Source organism: Cyclopterus lumpus, chromosome 1 (assembly GCF_009769545.1).
Source record: "Cyclopterus lumpus isolate fCycLum1 chromosome 1, fCycLum1.pri, whole genome shotgun sequence".
Lineage (NCBI taxonomy): Eukaryota > Metazoa > Chordata > Actinopteri > Perciformes > Cyclopteridae > Cyclopterus > Cyclopterus lumpus.
The window spans coordinates 5,196,644-5,218,567 of NC_046966.1; the positions used below are offsets into that span (position 1 = coordinate 5,196,644).

Sequence of the window (21,924 nt, forward strand, 5' to 3'; positions counted from 1 at the left end):
TCCAACTTCGGGGCCCACTGTGTGCTTCAGCTTCTGTGTGTGTGTGTGTGTGTGTGTGTCTCTCTGAGTGAGATAAATATGTGACACAGAAATTACAGTGAGGAGGTGTTGCTAGTGGAATGGGAGAGTATGCAGAAGGGAGAAGAAGGAGAAGGAGAAAGAAAGAAAAGGACGGAGACAACTGTTCTGTGGGTGGGGGGGGCACACCTGTCCTTTTTGCTCACGGGGCTTGAACGACGTACTGAGACAGCTGCAGAGGCAATAAAGGAGAAAGACTCCCTCCCCTCCCCTCCCCTATTCCTTCACTGTTCCAATCCGACGAGAGTTTACCGCAGAAACAGCATACTGCTGCATCCAGCTGAGCACACTAACGCGCTGTACTGAATGAATCTTCTGAGCATACATAATACATGGCAGAGCGCCGTTTCTGGCGCTGGCAGGAGCTCTTCATGTTCAGATTGCATGCACTCCTAGCCCTGGACCGGAGAGTAGCACGCCACCGCTCGAGCGGTTCTCCGGACCATAATAACTGTATGGCGACACGATCTCCGAGGCTGCGACTCATCGTCATCTCTCTGCCTACTACGCCGGTTTTCACTGTTATCTCCATCGTAGCAACTGAAGGGGGGGGGGGGGGGGGAGGGAGGGGGACGTAGAGTCCCCGGCGGCACTCTACGTCCCCCTCCCTCCCCCCGACGGGACCACTCTAGCAAAAAGGGGTCAAGAAGAGTCCTCATCTGTTCGCAGTTAATTAACATTTCATGCTCGGCGACAGCGCTGCTGCTCTCCGCATACAGTGGAGCCCGGGCCGCGGCAAAGAGCGATGCAGCGGACGAGCGCAGAGGAAAAACAAAAAAAAGAACGAAGAGGAGAGAGATAAACACTCACCGACATCACGGAAGGATAGTACAGCCCCATCATCGTATTCCGTGCTACAACTCAAGACCGTCGTCGCTCCTCTCTCTCGCTCCGATCCTGTGTCACCTCACCAGCTCAGTCTCTCTAGTCTGTCTCGCGGATTCAAAATCTCCCTCTCTCTGCCCCCGCTCGCTCTGTCTGTCATGCCAATCCCCCCTCTCTCCTCCTCCTCCTCCTATGCTGGCCTCTGTCCCTGTCACTCTCCCTCGCTTGCTATTTTTCCCTTCCTCTCGCTCTCTGCGTCTCTCCCACTCACTCTTTTATTTCCCTCTCCCACTCGCTCCTTCCTTTCCCTCTACCCCCAGCCTTCTGTTTTGCTGCTGTGCCCTTGCCTGCTCATCTCTTCTGTCTCTTCTCCAGTCCGCCACCGCCTCCTCCTCCTCCTCCTCTCCCTCCTCCTGCTGCTGCTCTCACCCAGTTAGCCTGACGCCTCCCCCCCCCCCTCCTCCCTCCTACTTCTCTGCCTCTGTCACACCTGCAAACTTTCCCCTCCCCTCTGCTTCCCTTCCCTCTCATGTCGCAGTCCCTCCCTCCGCTCGCTCTCTCTCTCTTTCTGTTCTCTTTCTCCATGTAGGTGAGTTAACTGGGGCTGCTGGCACCACTGGGAAAGGAAGTGAATACTCTCCTCTCAGCATCTTTCAGAGATGCACCATGTTACATAAACGTGCTGGCAATTTACATGTTTGTCTCGTGTTTGAACGAGCGGCCAACTCACTTTCCTATGTCGGACCTAAAATCGTCCTTGTACCACTCCCAGCACTGCTCAAGTCTGATCACAGCCACATTACAGTCAGAACCCTCGAAGCGGCGCTAAGCTTCTTAACTGGTAACTACCATGCACAAAGACCTTAATATAATATCAGAATCGTCGCACTGGGGCCCGTCGTAAACTGGGAGGCAACCTCCGGTTCTGAAGAGTGACGCTATTGCAGAAGTGTCTTGAACATGTTGCATTCTCTCTAACGTCCATCAGGGGGTGACTCCCTGAGTTTTTGGTCTTAATCTCTAGTTTCAAGTCTTCTTCAATACAGCATAGACTCAAAGTCTCGCCTCCACATTCCGAACATGGTAACGTCCCTTGACTGGTTGCAAAAAAGCCAAGATGGCGATTCAAAACCGCAGTCCACAAACTAATGGGTGATGTCACGATGACTACGTCCACTTCCTATTACGCCAACCAAACACCACTGTGCACCAATACATATTTGTTGTATTCAAAAGGGTTAACAATGGCGTTTCAGCATCTTTCAGCTCATTGTTTTGGTTTCCTCCCACCACAGCCGTCAAGCAGCATAAGACAGCGGTTTTCAGAAAAACACACTTTACACTGATTTCCCAGCACCGAACTGCAGACAGAGAGAGTAAGCACGTGTCAAACATGGTGTAGTAGAGCATTTAGCCGCGAAAGAGCCAGATATGTTTCTCAGATGGCACGCGTGTCGACCACCGAGGACAAGAAAACGTGCCTCGAGGAGCCACTCCATCCGAAAGGCAGCGAGAGGATTCATCGCGTCACATTAGTTTCTAAATAAAAACATATACCCAGTTTCCTCCAAATAGGGTTATACTGAACCCATTCGCATATACAGTGTTTGCCTTCTATGTCGTTTCCTGGGAAACAAGGAAAATGATAGATTGCAAATAATCACATTTTAATAATAGAAGTTGGCTATATCTGGGTTGAGGTTCAAAATCATCTTATTTTTGCAACTCCCCACTATATTTATATATGAAGCCCCCAAAACATGACTTTATTCGATATTTAAAAAAAGAGGAAAGTTTCATATCCCGTGTCCTCACAGTGCTGCTCTCCAGGCTCCTCCCTTTGATCACATCATTCTCACACTGCTGTTGACAGTTTAGCACCTCGTGTTGTGGGAGCCTCCGCTGCCTAGCATTGTTTTATTCCCTCTCAGAGACCGGTTTACACCTCCGAGTCCCTCAAGCAGCACTTGACGGACTCCTTTACGCACCAACAAGAGGTCGCTCGCACGAGGGAAACACTTTGGCCTTCAGGATTATTCTGCGAACATCATCATTAGCAAGGAAGCGGTTCAAAGCCACATCACATAAAATAATATTCAAAACTCAAGTACACGCGATGGCTTAAGACAGATGAAGTGCAGATAAGCCAGAGGTGCTGGGCATCGCAGAGAGTGAGGGATGAGGGGATTATGGGCAGAGCATGAGAGGCTGAGTGGAGGATGATCTAAGGCTTAACCACGTAAACTGAGCCGTCTAATAACACAATCAGCAGGCTAATACAAACACGGGTAAACAGATTGCGGCCTTGAACAGTCACACAATACAGATGGTTCCTTTAATATGTATTAGCTTTTGTTTGGAGGAGAAAAACAGAAAGAATAAGTTGGATTTAAAAGCTCAAAGATGATTAATAATATTGCTGATAGTCGAGTGCAGAGAGAAAAGTGGTGGGAGTGCACGGCTGGGAGAGTGAAGTGTGTGGAGGCACGTTTCCTTCTACACGACTGATAAATTAGAATCCACACCCCCACCTTGTGGTTCAGAGAGCCTTAGTGAGCCATAAATAATGCTTTATGAATAGGAGAGAAATATCAGAGGAAAAAAAAAAAAAAAAGAGGGTGGTGGAATATTAGAAAACACTGTGCGAGTTCTTACCTGACTATGAGAGGGGTAGCCATGGTAACCAAGGGTCAAAGGGTCGTTGTTCTGTAAGAGAAGAGAGCAGACTTTTTGTCAATAAGTGGCCAGCAACTTGATTTACAGTAATGCCGTTTTCATTCACCCAGTCGCATTCGCCTCCGCTCTTTCACACTCTTAATACGACTTTACAGTTGCGTGGCGCCACTGTCTCACAATCAAATCGACTCGCCTCCGGCGAAACACTCCCGCATCCTCCTCCGGAGCTCTTCCACCCGGCGGATCTTTTGTCTGCCCGTAAAGACGCGATAACGGTGGCGAGTCAGATCATGCGAGCAGGGAGATGAAAGACGGGGCGGATGGGAAGGAGCGACCGCCGCGGCTCTTAAATCATAAATAGGTCAGGGGTGTCGGCGAGCCCCGTCTGTGTGAAAACGGCACCGTGAGCGCTGATGCAATCACTGACACATTAATTGCAGTTTAACAAGATGCATTTTTTGAGAGAGAGAGAGATAAAGAACTAGCGAGAGAGAGAGAGAGAGAGACCAAATGAACAGAAATCATGTCCCCTGCACCCCAAAATAGTTTGTAACTCATTTTATTTGCAGTCATAACACCTTGTTCCCGCTTCTATGCTAATGTCCTCCATTATAAAAAAGGGAGCTTGACGCAGCAATTACAACACGCTTTGAAGGGGGAAAACAGATTTGCCCGTCTCTGGTCATAACGCTAGATTATAAAACAAAACCCCCCCCCCCCCCCCCCCCCCCCCCCCCCACCCCCCCCCCCCCCCCCCCCCCCCCCCCCCCCCCCCCCTCCCCCCCCCCCCCCCCCCCCCCCCCCCACACACACCACACACACAATCTTCCTTTCATCTGGAACCAATGTCCCTCATCTGCTCTGTCCTCGGGGGGAACACTTTGCTCGGCGTACTTTACGGCTTCAGTTTGACCTAATTGATAGCGTAGCTTTCTAACTTTGGACCCCATGGGGCATTTTCGCCAAAACAATGTTTCCAAATGCGAGAGCAAAGGAAGCATCCTCGCAATGAAAAAAAAAGAAGAAAGAAATGCAGTTTGTGCGAGTCCAGGTCAGAGCCAAAAATGTACTTAGCGAACTGGCTTTGGGAGGCAGAAGCTCTAAATAATGAATCACCTCTTAGAGGCTTGAATAACATGAATAAAGTATAAACCTTATTTTACAGCGAGGCCAAACTCTAAACACAACTCACTGGGGGCGAGGAGTCAAGATCAAAACAAATTAATACAAAAAGAGACGTTACGTCAAAAGGGGGAGAGACGCATCTATAGAACATCTGGAATTCATATTATGAGAAGCTGGAAATACAACAGGAAATGGACAGCCAAGAAGAGAGGGGGAAAAATTAAAAGAGATGAGAGCAAAGACAATGACTCATACATGAGCGCAGTCATGTGCTCAATTTCCTTAAGGAGCTGGGAGGAATGAGAGGGGCGGCTGCGCGGAGGCCGCCAGAGTCTCAGCGCCGCAGCACAGAACACGACGATAGTTAATCGTGCTTTTAAAGAAAAGAAGAAAAAAAAAAGTCCTTCTTTTGTTTGGTGATGACAAATGAAGCACAGCTGATTCTTGTCTGGGGGCGGTGGAGATGATGGTGGTGTTTTGCTTTTCTTTTCTTCTTTTAAGGGGGGGGTGGCAAAACAAGAGGGCTGCAGGGGAATACCGAGTGAGCAATCAGGAGAAAGTAACAAAATTACTCGGGGGAGGGGGACAACCCTGTAGTGATAAATGTATGAAAACGGATGGGAGGAGAAGCCCCGTTACCTCTAATGTCCTCCATCACACCATCTCTTAAGAAGGCCCTGCTACTGCTCCCCCGAAAACCACGGGCGGTGGGAAACGTCTGTCCCGTCCGCACGTGTGTGTGTGTGTGTGTGTGTGTGTGATTGTTTTTGCGAGTGCATGCGGCGTCTAATTGAGTCACAAGACCCGTGTCCATTCCCATCGCGCCTTCGGGGGCCGCTGCTCTTCTGGCGTCTCACTGCTCCGAGAGACATCCTACCTGGCTGCAGGGCCGGGGCACTCAGGAGGATGTGAATCCATTTCATCCACAGAGCACTTATGTGCTAAACCTCAGAAACAGTCGGCCAGGGCGATCTGAAGTCCCCCCCCGATGTACTTCACGTCCCTCTGATTTTCCGCGGTAAACCTAAAACATGCTTTTTTTTCCCCCAGGAGGATGTGAGGTGCAGGCCAAGTGGGTTTGGGAAGCCGGCGTGACAGTTCTGGCACCATAATAATAATAACCATCATCACCGGCTAGCGAATCACACTCAAACATAATCAAACTTGTGGCCGCTGATCTGTAACTCAAGATAAAATTGGTATTTTTAATCCCCCAATTTATTTCACATCTGATTGGAGAAGATTGTTATTTGCATTTAATTATTTACGGCACAACATAATTATCCATGAGGATTACTCTCGGTGATGACTTCGTTGCAGCATCGTTCCACTGAAACCAAAGCCCGATACTGGACTCTTTGGGACCACGGCGATGCCCATTTTTGGTGGAGAATGTCGCTTGCTGTCGTTTTCTTTTTGGGGGAAATCTGAGCGAGGTTTTATTTAATCTGATTAGCACATGGCTCGAAAAAAAACCCTGCTTAACTGTGATAATTAACACATCTCGTAATCTGAAGCACTTTTATGTGGACTATGCGAACAGCTGCTGCTGCTGCTAATTATTATCTTGTTTCATTAAAACGACACAAACGGAGAATACCGATATATCTGCCATTATTATCCACCCCAAGTGGATATTATTCTACATGTGTGCACAAATTAATTCTGAGCCCGACGCATTCATATTTTAAATAAATGGAAATAAAGTATACTTTTATAAATAAACACTGCAAGAGTGACAAATCACTTAACTGCAATTGACACTTAAAAAGACACTAAATCTGCTCCCCTGGAGCAGAGCACCAAAAACACAAACATAGTTCAGTCAGCAGACTCTCCGCCGGCAATAAAAACATTTTTAAAAAGGGACCCTAAAACTAAATAAATGTTCTCAACTCAGCAGCAAAAGTATTTTTTTTTTCTTGCTGACATTTCTTTTCCTATTCCAGCGCCGGGCCCGAGATGAAAGTACAGCGGGGTGATCCACCTACATTAATGTCCAAATCAAGTCATTTGTCCTCTGCGCTGTCACCCGCCCCCAGGGGCAGACCTTATTAGGTTAGCAGAGAGCTCTGGTTCCTGCGCAGAGTGACAACAAAACACGAGCTGCTCAGCAGCACGCCAGATGGATATGGGAGCGGACAACCACCTCGACATTTCCCAAAGTCTGACGTGGGCTGGGGATGCAGGGTGTCGCTATGAATCCCCCCCCTCTCCCCTCCCCCCTTACCAGGAAAAGGCGCAGGACTTCTCCAGTGCAGAACTGGAATGCAAAAGAGACAAAAAATGTGTTGTTCCTTTTATTGGGAGCACTCTGGCTGGTGGCCTGTGCTGCAGATGACTTCATATTCATTTAAAATCCATACTATTGGATGAGCACAGTGTCGGCTGCAGGAGGTCTGCAGCTAATGTCTTTGAGCAGCGGCGAACATTTCCTCTCATACCGTTGAATGCATTCAGTTCGATCCGTTCACACACGTTTAGCTCTGCTAAAACTTTGCAGACGTTCCGACTCGACGCCCCTCTGCGCCGCGATGACGCTAATGAGAAAAACAGCGCAGTCAAAGGGCCAAATGGGGAAGAACCCCATTAATGGGCTGCAGCGGTACAAATGGATACGCCCCACCGCAGTGGTTTCAGTTACAGGTCAGAGTTTGAGTCCTGCCGCGATCCCAGCGGATAAATGCTGATTTTTTTTTTTAAAGGGCGGAAGAAGTGAGATACTGTGCTTCATGAGAGCCAGGATACTGGATGATGTAATATTTTCCATACTCTGAAGATTAGCTTTACAGAAGTGCGTGTGTGCATATTTAATAGAGGTTTCTTTGAAAGCCAAAAGCTCCAACTTAAAAAACTAAAAAAGCAGGAAAACTGAACGCCACTAAACCCAGTTTGCTTTTGGGAATATCGATGGTGTCACTGGGTTATAAACACTAGCAATAAGTCAGTGTTTTACTGTAAATAGTGTTTTGTTGTAAGCTCATGGCTCTATGTATATGTTTCGGAGGTGTATGTGTGTATAAATAAATGTAATCTTAAATCATCTAAATGTCTTATTTTGTCCGACCAACTGCCCAGAAATAAATAAATAAATAAATATATATATATATTTTATAAAAGAGTTTTGTTTAATTAATCAACGATGAAAATAATCTGCGTGTGGATCACACCAACGTATGTTTGTGCATCTGTGCGTAAACCCCTTTGCCGTAGATAAGGATCAGTGTGGTTATAATGCCCCCTCCTGTATGAGCTGTGATCCCATTAGCTGGAAACAAAGCCGCTTTACTGCCAGTGATAGGGCAAATCTGTTCCTGCACCAACTGAGAAGGGGGGGGGCACCTCTCCCACTCATTTCCGGACTGACCAGCTAGCTCACATTCAATATACGTTTTAGGGGCTGAAGCTATTGATCTGTGTGTGTCTCTCTCTCTCTCACCAACACAAACACACACCCTCTCTTCCACTCACATTTGTTTTTAAGTGCATTACGTTCCTAAGCCTGTCTGTCAGCACTCACAGGCGGCATAACGATGTGGAGCCGGCCATTTAGTTTTCCAAACAGGAGCAAACAGGCCACTTCACCTCCATTACTGGCGCTTCCACTGACAGAGAAATAGCTTTTCCTCCCCCCCCTCCCCCCATTGGAGTGCTTCCCCCTATACATAATACACCATAAAATGACCAGAACATCCTCCTGCCTTCCCGTGATGCTCCATTAAGAAACATTTGACAATTGTTGGGTCTCTGTGGGAGGCAAACACCACAGCGTTTGGTTTTGATAAAAACGAGAATCACGGGACCTAATAAAACCTGAGGCCTTTGTTTACCTCCAATAAACCCCGTGTGTCCACTCGCCTGCCTCAAAGATCACACAAACACAACACTGACATCAATTTCCATTCTAGACCACACGGCTGAGTTTTTGTTTGTTTTTGTTTTGCATAATGAAAAGGTCAAGTTTGTTTACATTCCCCACCCCAGTTGAGAACCTGCTTTACTGAAATTCATAAAACAGAACAGGTCTTTGGTGACTTTGTAAGGCAACTGGGTGTCTTGTTGCAAAGGGACGACCCAGTGGATTGATACATACAATGCTGGACTAATGCACTTCCTCCTCAAACCTTGGGGGGGGGGGGGCTGCAATGCTACACTACAGCTGAAACAGCACAGTGGACAACGTGGAATTACACGCCTGCTCTAATGCTGCCCCCTTGTAAAAGTGAATTAACAGCACGTAGTCATTACCGGCTGTGAAACGTGGTGGCATGTCCTGCAGTGCTGCTAATGGACCGAGCAGAGGTTGTTGTTGTTGTTGTTTTTGTTGCTGCGTCTGCAACTACGAGCGATTACAAACACAAGAACCTGAGTATGTATGAATAATGCCACCGTGCAAAAAGGAAAAAAAACAGCGATCCGTGCACCACGCTGGTGTTGCGCCCGAGGAGTCGTGTCTGCGTTACTGTATTTGGACAAAAGAGTCGCCTTCTCACCTGGCCAACCTCGCCGATCCCTCCCGAGCCGTCGATCCGGGGACGCTTGCACTCCGCCCCGGTCGAGTCCACCAGCGCGGCCGCCGTCTGTCCGTCGGGCTCCGGGTCTCCGCGCTTCATGGCCCGCACGACCGCCGGAGCGGCGTTGGGGTGCACCCCAGCCATGGCGTCCAGCTCTCTATCCCGGTCCATGAGACCCCGGGACACAGGCAGCATGATGGATGCAACGTCGGTCGACATTAACATTTAGAAATCGTCTTTTGTCCCCCTGCCTTGCGCTAAACTGGGAGGAGGGTGGGCTCACCTACTGTGTGCACCTTTTGTGCTTAAAGCCAGACCCGCGGACGGTTTTCCTCCGCAGTTAAAAAAAAGAAAAAAAGATATTTTGATGCCGCAAAGACGCCTTTACTGTATCTCCTGCTGGGCCTTTGTATGACCCCCTCACTGAAGAGTTGATCTATCTCGAAAAGGTTTAGCTCTGGCTTAAGAAACGCAATCTAACCACCGCTTTTGTTTAAAAACACACCAGGTAGCTCAGACACTTATCTTACCTGACTACAAAACAGTGGCCTTAAAAAATAAAAAAACACCACAAGCTTTTTCTCGGGTTTAATTCCCAGCTAATGTAGCCCTTGTTTGCTGACCGTGTGTTTATTCAGCCTACTGCAGGGCTGCCCAAGAGGCCTACGTTATTTCAGATCATAACAAACCAATTAAATAAACAGCGATCAAAACAATAGCTCCCGAGCACAACCTACCGCCAAATGTCCATTTGCCCTCGTCTCGTTTTTCTCTCCACGAAGAAGCGTGTGGGGTTGTGTGTGGTGTGTGTGTGGTTTTTTTTCCTCTCTCTATTTAAAAGCGCAACATCCACATCCTACCGCAACCTCAAGACGAAAAAACCCTCAACATGTCTTCCGTTTTCTTCCCTCCCCTCCCTGTCTATTAGCCTCGTACCGCACGGAGCAGAGGTTCACTGAAAGTCAATCCGCGTCAGGAGCTCTCTCTTTCCCCCATGTTAGTGCGCGAGTCTGCGTGAAAAAAAAAAGGGAAGGAAAAAAAAACCACGACTTGTCCCCCTTTTAAAAAAAAAAATTAAATAAACCACCACACAACCAAACGGACTGCGGCGTTTCCTCTTTCTTTTTTTTCCCCCTCTCACGCGCTCGTTTTCTCGCCTAGAATTTTCTTTCCTCTCCCCGTTTTCCCGTTGCGATCTTGTGGCGTGTGTTTCAGAAAGGAAACTGTCCTCCTCCCTCCCTCCCGGTGTAGTCGTTCCCCTCCTCCTATCTTCCGCTCTCCCTTTGAACGCAGAGGCAGACAGCCATGCAGCCTGCAGAATACACGCAGTGTGCCGCAGTGCTTCCATACATTTCACAGAGGGGAGGTGCGCGCGCGCGCGCGCGCGTGCGTGTGAGGGGGAGGGAGAGTCGTATGGCCCCAGAAAGACCCTCTTACAGTACAAACCCAACCATTTAGATCAATAGTTAGTTCTTAATACCCATCTATCACCTTGTATTAAAAAAAAAATTATATCTTTTTTTGGTTTAATAAAGCCAATTCTTATAAATCGTGTGGTTCCCCCCCCCCCTTCGCCTCCCCCTTTATCAAGTCCAGCTCGACAAGATTTCATTCCTAACTCATTACACAACCGATAACACAGGCCAAGGTCTTCACACTCGCCCAGCTGTGTGAGTCATGCAGCATGGAGTACCTTATGTTCCTTTTGGCATTTTTATTGCTTGGATGACACCCAGTGGTCAAAGGCGAGCACGAGAGGGAAACACTTCAGGGGCAATTTGGTGGAGCGGAATTAGAAAACACGGGAGGAAGCTACTCTCAAACGCGTGCCTCTGAGTTAAGGGAGGGGGAAGGGGGTTGACATTGTTACCATAAAGCGATAGCTAATTATTTTATTTCCCAAAAAATTTTTTTTTATTTTTTTTAAAAAGTCAAAAGTAAAATTTTTTTAAAAAAACTGTTTTTGCTGCGAGTTAGTTGAGAAGATCAATATGAAGTTTCAGCCAGGAGATGGTTAGCTTAGCATAAAGACTGGAAACGAGGGGAAACAGCTAGCCGTGTTTTTTGGCCAAAGATGATAACATTCACTTACCAGCACCCTCAACTATCTGACTATTTCTTGTCCTGGAGCTGAGAACGTCTGGGGTTTTTTTCACTGCTTGCCTCCCTGTGAATCACAGAAACCACAATGTCTTTTTAGAATCATTTGTACCCGTTGTTTTGTGTGCAGACTAAAACAAAACGAGATGCGTGTGAATTAGTGAGCTTCTGGAGGTGCTGGTTGGCGGGAGAGCCAGGCGAACCATTTCTAGTCTTTATGCTAAGCTAACCAGCTGCAAAGTTGGAGCCCTGTCTGATGGTTATATTTGAAATGTGCAGCGACTCAGGGTGATTCGGGTGGATTATAAATAATACTTGAAGTTGCTGTACCCGTGGCTGCTTTACCAACAAAGTGGGGCCCTACTGCAGAGCACCAAAAGCCTCAGCTTTACTGAGGCAGTTAGTTTGAGGTAATTAAATTAATTTAGGGGAAGAAAAAAAAAAAAAAAAAAACAGTATCAACAGAAGCATGCATTTATTATTAGTATTAAGTATATGTCTTGCATCATCACTTCGTCTTGAAGACATCTCATTACCTCAAATGTTCGTTCGCTTTATTTGTCAGCAGGATTACAGAACTACCCTGATTGCCATGAAACTTAAGGACGGGTGTCCTATATATTACACAGCGGGGGTTTATAGGGACACACCAGCTCATTTGTCTCAGGGCCCCCAGCCATGTTTATCTGGCCCCGTTTGTGCCATCAAACGCACGTGTTCAAACACGCGCCGCTTTAAACCTACGATATGCTCCACATGAAGGGCGGCACAGCGAGTCTTAGTCACGCTCCGTCCTGAAGGCTTCATGTAAACAATACCGCCTCACACTTTGTGCCAGTGCCACTTCCTGCTGTAAAACCAGGTGGCTGCAAGCTTAGGAATAAACAGAAACACTCAGCTGTCCTTTCAGAGTTTTTATTGGCGGCAGAACAAGTGATGTCTGAAGGCCTGAAAAGGGAGAGAGGAGACCTGTTCAGTACAGAAGAGTGACCGTGTATTTTGACGTGAGCAACACGTTGGTGCCGCCTACCAGATCGTCACCGTCTTCAATCGCCTTCCATGCCGTAAACTGAAAAACAGGAAATGGATGAGAGTTGATCAATAATTCAAAGACTCTCATTACTAAAATCGACCTGCTGTCGTACGGCTCTTTTCAGTGACGAGCGTTGTAACGGGGGCTCGTTCCTGGGTGTGCATCTAGTGCTCATTTTCCTCACCTTCACTGGCCGAAGCATCCCTCAAACGCACGGCCCGTCACGCGGAGAGCAGATTTCGGTTGAGCACATGAAGTTGTTCTGAGAGGGAGCACACAAAAGTAGAGCAGGATTTGATGTAGCGTCCGGTCTCCAGAGTGTGGAGCGTACTTTGAGAAGCAGCTGCTGCCAATTGAGATTTGGCCGGAGTTTGCAGTTTACAAAAATGGCCTCTCCACACTTCCTCGTAATGAATGCGGACTTAGGAGATTTAGAGATACTGTTAATGGTTTCACTTACCACGGACTATGCCCACACTACATAAGATTAAATACGGTGGGAATTTGCACTGAAAGTATAGACACATGCTTTCACATTACCTTTTGATTTTCTTTTACAAAACTAATACAGGAAGTCTGAAGAGAAAAAGGTCCAATGCCAACAGCCACTCTAAGATAAAGCTTCATTGATTTCCAGGGGGCAATTTCACAGGCACTCTATGCAGACAGCTGCACGGTTTACAGCAACACATTAAAAACTATACGGGAAGCAGGGTTAAAGCAATAGTGAAACGATTTTTCCATTTCGTTTCCACCCCAAAAGTTAGTTGAGAAGATCGGTACTCTCCTATATTTGTCCAATAAATATAAAGCCAGAACCTACAGCAGTCGGGTTCTGTCCACAAGTCTTAAAAGGTTTATCCTACCAGCACTATTTTGCATTGATTAAACAAACGAGATACCATAATAATTGAGGCGCTTTAGAGGTCCGGAATGCAGATTCTTTTTGTAAACATTGACCAATAGCCGTTTCCAGTTTTTATGCTAAGCTAAACCAACTGTCCTTCAATTACGAGGCCTCATCCATCATCTCATTCAACTCTTGGCAAGAAAGCATATCTCAAAATGTCCAACGGTTCCTTTAAATATGGCGATAAATGATTTAAAATGCCATTTTGTGACTTCTAGTTCAGTTTGATCACAAGTAATCATGAAAAGAACACAACAAATACAGTTAGATCGTGATAATGTGCCACCATTGTTATTGAGAGAACTCTAGGGCCTCTTCTTATCCTTACCTCCTCATCCAGGTTCCTGAAGTCACCATCAGGAAGGAACTGGAAGGTGCTGATGGTGAAGCGGCGGGTCTGAGCCTGAGGAGTGGGTGGCCGAGGACCAGAGAGCAGAGCTTGCTGCAGGGCTGGGTCCAAGGGGTTGGGACATCTTGGGAGCAACATTGAATCAGTGAGCCAGTTCGATGACAGGACAATAGGTAGCCAAATATATACACTTCCCTTCATCTCCCCTGTTATCTCCTCTCAGGAGGTGTTTCGACATACCCGTTGTACAGCAGCAGCCACACAGCCTTTCCAGAGATGGGGTAGGCCACACAGAAGTGCACCAGCAGCACCAGGGTGGGATCCGAGGCATTGAGGAGCCGCACTTCCAGGTAGAGGGGTTTCCCCAGCAGCATCTGCAGGGGCGGGTGATTCTGGGGGTAGTAGCTGCTGTACTGGGCGTCTGTGGTGAGAGGAGGTGTGTTGGAATAGAAGTGAGATTAGTTCTCGAACCACATACCACCCACTTAAACCTAGTTCAACAGCTGAGCCGGATGCGCTTGAAGCAGCCACACTGGGTAGTAATTACATTTGTAATCAGTGTCCATGCCTCTTGACTGGCATAAAGCGTGGGTCAAACAACACAACAACCACAAACTCTTAACGAGGCAGAGCAGTTGTTGGTATTAAAATGAAGACTGTCTACCTTTGGCGATCCGGAGCTGGACCCCAAACATCCCCTTGGCCGTAACCTCAGGTCCCAGGGTGGGAGTTTTCACCAAGTAGCTCACACTCACAACAGTGCCTGGCACAAACCTGCACTCCACCAACAACCTGAGAATGGAAACACACACAATGCTTTTGTTTGATTTTTGTCAATTTGACAGGGAAACAGAAAAGCAGCATCAACTACCGCTAAACAACCAGAGGTTTCTCTCAGGAGTTGGAGACTAAAACAAAACAATACAGAAAGACCTACAGCATTGTAACGAAGTTTGAAAATTAAAAACTTTCCACAAAATGTGTCCTTTTGATTTTACAGAGGAAGAGCTTAAGTATCAGGCACATTATTAAAAGACTACTATATGTTGTCGTATCTTCTGTAACTAAGCAGAGCTACTTGAATGGTCATGTGATATTCGTTTTCAGGCTTGCTGGTTGTGGACGCATTAGTGTGAACGTATCCTAAAAGAGACTTAATACTGGACTTGCATCAGGTGGACAGAAGCACAATGTGTAAGCAAATGTATGCAAGTTGGCCCATTACACTTAAAACGCATGACCAACAGACCAAAGAAACAATGATTTGCAGGTTTAAGTCATCTGAAACCCTTAATCTAATCCAGTTTTTTTTACACCAAGAATAAAACCCAACACGCTTTGACCTGACAGAAGAATCTCTTGTGATGGTGCCATAGTTGAGGCGGATTGCCTGGACCTTGTTGATGACCTCCACCATGTAGATCACTGCGTTCCCGACTGCCTGTTAGGACAGAATCAGACATGACATTTTGAATGTGGGACACTAGAACTACCAAAAAATCACCAGACAAGGCCTTTAAATTAAATAATCCATTAACTGAAACCCATCTAGACAAGTAGTTATGACTCCAGGCCCTTCTGGCTTTTCAATGTTTTTGGAAACGTTGTCATTTATTAAAGCTTGCCACTCTGCGCGTCCCACAGCCGTCCATCGGGATCTTGAACAAGGCGTAGTCGGCAGTCACCCTCTGTGGTTTGCAGGTGGAGTTGCCGGCAACGACGAGCAGTCCAGGGGACAGAGGGGGCTCCGTGAGGGAGGCCGACACGGAGAAGACAAAGTGGCGGTCAATAGTGCACTCTGGAGGAGGACACAAACAGTCATGTAAAAGGTCAGATGAAAACAAAAAAAGGTCAGATGAAAACAAAAAAAAGGTCAGAAATCTCAGGAGGTGATTGATTACGAGTCCCACGGTATCGCATCCCCTTTTTTTAGTCACTGCCAGCTTGAAACATGTCACTGTTCGCCCTGAATATACCGCTTCACACATCCAGCAGCTGGAGCGCCCTTTTTTATTCATACCCGCGCCCGAATCTGCTTAACTATACTCTGGCGTGAAAATGAAAGTGGGGGTGGACGCAAACTGTGACTCACCATCCATGGGGTAGAAGCAGTCATGGCCGTCGAAGCAGCAGCCGATGGAGAAGCAATGTGGCTGGGACACAGGGGCGAGTCCGCAGGGGAGACGCTGTTCACTGGGAAGGTTGCACTCTGAGGGACAGCGCAACAAATGTCAACCACATCACTTAAAATAACTGACTGGCCGGGTGAAAACAACCCTTTCACGAACTGAATAGCCTTTCTGGAGTCGTGAACATTAAATCCATTTACCTTGTCCAGACCCTGGGATGACAACTGGACAGGAAAACTGAGCCTCATGTCTCCCATTTACTGTCATGTAGACGACAGTGATCATGTACATTGTACCCTTTTAGAGAAAAATGTTTATGCGACAGTAATGGGAACAGCATACGGCCACTTAAACAAAAAGGTCATGTGCTCAGCGTGAAATATGAGTCAATACTTGCCTCCACTCTCATGTGGCAGCGCGAGAGTAACTGGATAGTCAGACGTATTTTGCCATCTTTGCCTTTTTTTGCAGAATACCCACAGTGCTCTGGGGCATCCTGGAAACCCATCTGGTTCCCCTTGATGTCTGAAGGTGTACATGTGGGATCATACATTAAGTTACTTTTGTGTCGACTTTAAAAAAAAAAAGGCACAATGAGAGATCTCAGCATGGCAAGGCACAGAGTTTAAAGTGCAGACCCAATCTAAAGAAAAACCAAGCCTACCCATTTCCCTTCCCCCATTCAAATGTACACCAGAGTGGCCCCCGTGAACCATGATAAAATTCAACTCATGCAGAGCTGATGGCAACCATATGCATCTGGAACATAAACAATCGACCCCCCCCCCCACACACCTTTAATAACAATTTCAGAGAAAGGACCAGAGGGGAGCTCCACTGTCATCTGATGGGAGGAGCAGTAGACTTTAGGCTTTGGAACAACCGTCGGGTCGACCTTGTCCTCGGTGGTGCTGGGTGGGGTGGGAGACACTGGTGGGGTAACTGGTACGGGAGTTTCAGTGGTAGTTGGATACGGGCATCGCAGGTCTAGACTTCTATACTGCGCCACAGAGAGGTCCCAAAACCTCAGAATTAAGGAAATGGCCGTGGGAGTCTAAAGAGAGCAAGAGCAATAAAGTCAGCATGAACTACCACGCATGGTTTACAGCTACTGTAGTCAAAAATAGAGTTGTGCTCAACTCACCCAATAAAACAAAAAGCATTTTTATTTTAACATTTGGGTTGCACAGAACATACAAAAACTCCACCCAGCACAGATGCATGCAGAGCTAACGCTGCATACAGTCCATATGGGATTAATCGTGAATATGAGCTGCTGAAAAACTGCTAGCCCGTCCTATATACACGCAGCACTGGTGTCATAAATTGCTGTAGTGACAACCCAAGCGTCAGCAATCCAAGATTATTTTGTTATTTGTGGTGGCATTATGTTGGACTGCATTGAGGCATTTAAAGTATTTTGTCTCCCTCTGAACACATATAGATATACACACACAAAACTATAATCGGAATTACATCTATCATTTTCATTGTCTTTATAAGCGTACAAATTAGTCTATAATTAAGAGTCTTTTGGTTTGGAAATGTGTACACTACTTTTATATGGACCATACTGCATAAACCTCAGTAGTCAGCCCTTCATCAAAAGGGCCGTCACATTGTTAATTAAGTGAGCACAAGTGGCGGATGGTGTGCAGGATCACTAATGCTGTGTTCACACTACGAGTGACTCAACTACCAAACGACCAAGCTTGGAGAGCTACGGCGTTGCATGAGCACTCGTTGACAGTTAAGTTGGTAAGTAGCATTGGGATATGGCCATCGGCCCTTTGACAGAATGGATCACGTCGACACTTCATCATTGGAATGCAAAAAAATAAAGTTAAGACCAGCTCAACTTTGATTTGCAGCATGTCACACAACATGGCGACAGTCAGTTAGTGGCTTCATGTTACCAACTTCCACTGAAAATGACTACAATGTTCCTGCATTGCTCATAGTGTGAAGGCAGCACAAGACTTTGCGTTTTCCTTGAAATGTGCGCTCTTCATATATGCCAATGTTCATTTTGCCGTATATTCCAGTTTAAAAGGCTCACACTGCCACTTCATTTGGACTTAAATATACTATTTTTGTACGAGTGTTCCAACAAGTTAATTAGGTCATCAGATAACTAAACATAATCTTATAATGCATTTTAAAGCAGGGACGTGATTAAAGTAAAGCAATTATATAAAGATTACACATTAGCAGGCAAAGACGAGGCTACACGCAGGAGCTCACCGATAACTGGCTGTGGCAGGCGGGCAGAGGAGAGTGAAAGATTACCCCGGAGCCCTCAGCCGTCTGCAGCAGGTACCCACACCGTGGAGACACACTGGAGACCAACAGCCATGTCTCCATTTGGTCTGATGTTAGAAACAAGGATTGTTAGATATCTGGCACACAGTAATTATACTTTCATTTTAGAAGTAAAAGCTAATTTGGGTACACTGGGGTCTCTGAGCAAGCTACACAATTGTGATTAGCGGTGTACGATTCATCGTCTGGGGACCATATTATTTATTCAACATTTACCAAATAGCTCAATATTCCAGCCTGGAACAAAGTGGAGGCCCGATAGGCAGACTAACATTTCCTTTGCTACAGCCATGCCGCTAGCACGGCTAAAAGTTATTTACATGGGGGCTTGAGGTCTTTTGCCCATTGAAGATGGACATATGGCTCCCTTAAAAAACGCAAAAAGCCACACTTCTTACGAACACAAAGAGCTATTATGTTTACACAAACACTGACCTCTGACCTGGATGGTGTTTGGGTGAGCAGAAGGCAGGAAGACAACCAGTTTCCCAACTAGACACTGTAGGCGGGGGATCTGTGAAGTGGGTCCAGCTGTGGTCGATGCTGTAGAACTTGTGGTGGGAGGAGTTGCAGTGGTGGCGATTGGTAGTTGAGTCTGTGGATCTTGGGGCAAAGGCTGGTAAGGTGGTGGGTAGAGAGGATGGTAATAGGGATAAAGGTAGTGGCTGCATATGGCGTGAGCGTTAGGGGGACTGTTGGCTTGTGGCTCATTGGCGGGCAGTGGGAAGCAAATGGGTGTTTGGGTGGGAAACTGGCCAGATGGATAGCTGGGATTGACGGGTTGTGTGGGAACCATCGTCCTGGTGGTAGTGGGCAGAAAAGGGGATGGTGGAGCGATAGGATGTGAAGAGGAAGCAGGCTGCATCTCAAGGCCGGGGTAGGAAAAATGTCCATAATGAGAGCTATAAGAAGCCGGGGGGTGAAATGCATCATGGACTGGTTGCTGGCTGGGATTGAAAGAAGCAGGCGCTTGAGTCCATGGTGCTGCAGGATAGTCAGGCATATGTAAATAATACCGAGGGTAATTAGGATTTGCTGGAGGAACAGCAGTAGTAGTTGTAGATTCTTTAGCTGCAGAGGTCGGCGCTGGTGTCGCTGCAGGGTAGTAGAACGGCGTGTAGGGGTAATACCAACCAGATGCATATTCAGAAGAGCCAACAGGTAATTCGGAAAATTTATGGGGAAAACTTTCTTGGTTAATGTTTGGAGATGATGTAGCTTGTGCCACTGTAGGTTGGGCAGGTTGTGGGCCAGGAGGATAGACCTGGAGAAAGCGGGGGTACTGGAATCCAGGATAGGGGGAGTGGGGGATGCCAGGAAGCTGAGCCAGCTGCCCCTGGGCTGGAAGAGGAGGAGGAGGAGGAGGGACGTAGGTAAACTGAGAATTGACTGGACAAGAGAAGATGTATTCCTGATAATTTAACAGGAGATGGAGATGAGGACCATTCTGGGAGAAAAAAAAAACATGACAAATATATAATTGGTACAAGCCGGCCACAATAATCCAGTCATGTTAAAATTACTTCAAGGAGTTTTAAAACTGGTTATGAAATAAAATGACTGATGCCTCTACATGAGCAGACAAGCCAATCAACAAGAAGATAGCCATTAACAATAATTAAATAGATAAATATTTGTCTGGTATGAATCCCTACAGAAGTTATTTAGGGCACGCAGACCAGAAGAGCCTATGTTTACATTTTCACAGAAAAAGTTTAGCAGTAAGTTGTATGTTAGCAAGTTAAAAAGGAAGCCGGAGGAGATTTTTCTTTTTGATGTTATATGATTCTGCTGGAACTGGGGCAGAATCAGCTAATGGAAAAGTAAAAGGACTGACCGATTAACAGAAAGAAGAAAAAGAAAAGACAGTGATAGAGCACGGGCCAAGACAACCATGGTCCGCCATTGAACAGAAAATCAAAAATCTACACAAAGAAAAGTTCTGTGTAGTTGCTTTAAATGACTTACCACATGATTTCCACCACGAGTGATACAAGGAGCACCGTAGGGGATGAAGAAGGTGAGGGTTCCAGGACGGGAGGGCACACGGTATGCGCACTCTTCAGACACAAACGGACTCCAACGTCCTGTCACTGGAAAGCAGATTACACGTCAGACTCAGTCGATAAAGGTTCAGATTCAGTGACACAAATACCACTGAAGTATTGTTTATTGAACATTTTGATAATCTTACAGGCCGAGTATATATCTAAAACTTAATTTGACTACTTTTAGGATAACAAAATTAAATTAAAGGATCGGTTTATGCCCATTAATTCCTGGCAGTGGGGAGGACTTTGACAGCATGTTGACCGTCCTGTTGGGAAATAAAACAGTAGTCTATATTTTACCAGTCCATAATTTCCCAGGTGATCTTTAAAGAACTGTATAATTACAGGGAAATATAGTTAAATGTCCTTGTAAGGAGATTCCAACTAAATAACAATGCAATCCAACCACTGCCTGAATAATAGAACAATGTCAAATATGTACGTTATATAGACTTTGATTAGGTTTTATCAAAATTGGAAATTTGTGTAAATTCTGATATTCCCTTGGAAATTAACAAAAAATTATAAACTCAACACACTTAAGCTCTAGCCAAAAGAACTGTCTCAGAGCTTTCCCCGTTTTACATATACATAATATCAGATTGCATACTGTATTTGTCCTAGAATATCTATCAAAAAAAATTGTGGACTGGTAAATTAAAAGCATGACCACTTCATTACCCAAAATTAAAGTCTAAATTCTGTTTCAAAGCCGTCTCCGTGATGCCAGAAAAACTATTCTGGTTTATTCATTTATTTTGTTGGCCTAAAAGTAGTCAGTCACATTCAGTTATTCTAAAACTGGGTCTAAAGAAACTGCAAAGAGCAAAGAGAGAAAAAAAATGTTTAATTGATTATAATTAGTATTATTCTTCAGATAAGTCTATTTATTCATATAGAATGTACTATGGACAACCACAGTTGTTAGTTAATTTAATATTCTTTTATGTAATACATTGTGCATTTTACTTAATTGTTTTTATATATTGTGCATTTTCATTTATATTGTATTACTCACTTGTATGTATAAATGCTGCTGTAGCAAAAAAATGTGCCCTTGCAGGAATAATAAAGAAACAATCTATATATTTGAATTGTATTGCATGTGAATTATATTATACTAAGCTATATAGTACCATGCACAAAGTGAGTTACTCTAAAAACAAATATGTTGTCAAAACACTTTGCATTATTCCCCCCAAAAAACCCAAATACCCATGACCCCCGGTATCTGTATATCCAGTTTCAGCCCATGTATCTGCACTGCCATGCCGTAGGAGAAGCACAAGACAGAGAGGGCAGAGTTGGAGACAGCGGGGGCAGGAATGGACGTCTGCACCGGACAAGAGAGCTTCAGTGGGCTGCCCCACCACAACATGGGCAACACATAACTGCCATTCTGATGGAGGAAAAAAGGGGGGGGTTATGAACATAGGACAAGGAAATAACTGGTGGCGATGTAATGCAGGTGCTGCTGGTACCTGCTGTGTAACGTAACATGCATCATAAGGCACCATCATCTCAAGGTCACTCCATGACTTCGTCACTGAGTAACGGCAGTACGGAGGCAACTGGAACAGGGAGATGGGAGCGTCTCTCTCTGTGAAGAGTGTTGACAGATACTGAAACAATCACGTGATTCAAATCGATTGGTCGAGCCAGTGTCGGCATTTATCAAGCTTAAAATACCAAATTCTCAGGTTCCAGATCATTGTTAAAACTTTGGGATCCACAAAACTATACATTTTAGGACTCCATCTCACATCTAATTATTTTTCTAATTTATTTTACAGCAGTTGTAATTCGCACCGT

General features: G+C 45.8%; 2 protein-coding genes across 8 annotated transcripts in view; both read right to left on the bottom strand.

Annotated features, from left to right (window-relative positions):
• rbfox2 (RNA binding fox-1 homolog 2) overlaps positions 1-10,612 on the bottom strand; it is a 29,172-nt gene extending 18,560 nt beyond the window's left edge. The window contains exons 1-3 of one of the 7 annotated variants that reach the window (XM_034538408.1): positions 9,956-10,550; positions 9,198-9,375; positions 3,559-3,609 (exon numbers count right to left, since the gene is read on the bottom strand). In XM_034538408.1, the coding sequence (XP_034394299.1) occupies positions 3,559-3,609; positions 9,198-9,375; positions 9,956-9,969 (243 nt within the window). In that variant the 5' untranslated portion in view covers positions 9,970-10,550. Of the gene's footprint in view, positions 1-888; positions 1,312-3,558; positions 3,610-9,197 lie in introns of those variants that run through there. The other 6 variants (XM_034538420.1, XM_034538397.1, XM_034538417.1 and 3 more) reach the window with 6 other exon arrangements.
• Positions 10,613-12,140: 1,528 nt separating this feature from the next.
• Positions 12,141-18,857, bottom strand: LOC117739312 (zona pellucida sperm-binding protein 4-like). Its single transcript, XM_034545644.1, has 13 exons — positions 18,497-18,857; positions 17,984-18,108; positions 16,535-16,793; positions 16,137-16,264; positions 15,940-16,036; positions 15,703-15,819; positions 15,236-15,408; positions 14,954-15,051; positions 14,275-14,402; positions 13,851-14,031; positions 13,590-13,734; positions 12,349-12,387; positions 12,141-12,191 (listed from the first exon to the last, which is right to left on the bottom strand). Exons 1-13 carry the CDS (start codon positions 18,855-18,857, stop codon positions 12,141-12,143), a joined length of 1,902 nt encoding a protein of 633 aa, XP_034401535.1.
• Positions 18,858-21,924: the final 3,067 nt, after the last annotated feature.

Bases quoted from the DNA above. Each gene is read 5' to 3' on its own strand.
- LOC117739312 (XM_034545644.1), bottom strand. From the start codon at position 18,857: ATGGTTCCCACACAACCCGTCAATCCCAGCTATCCATCTGGCCAGTTT. The intron at 16,794-17,983 runs GTGAGCTCCTGC...TGCTCTCTTTAG, and splicing joins CCTGCCACAGCCAGTTATCG to ACTCCCACGGCCATTTCCTT. The intron at 16,265-16,534 runs GTGTGTGGGGGG...GTACACCTTCAG, and splicing joins CTCTGAAATTGTTATTAAAG to ACATCAAGGGGAACCAGATG.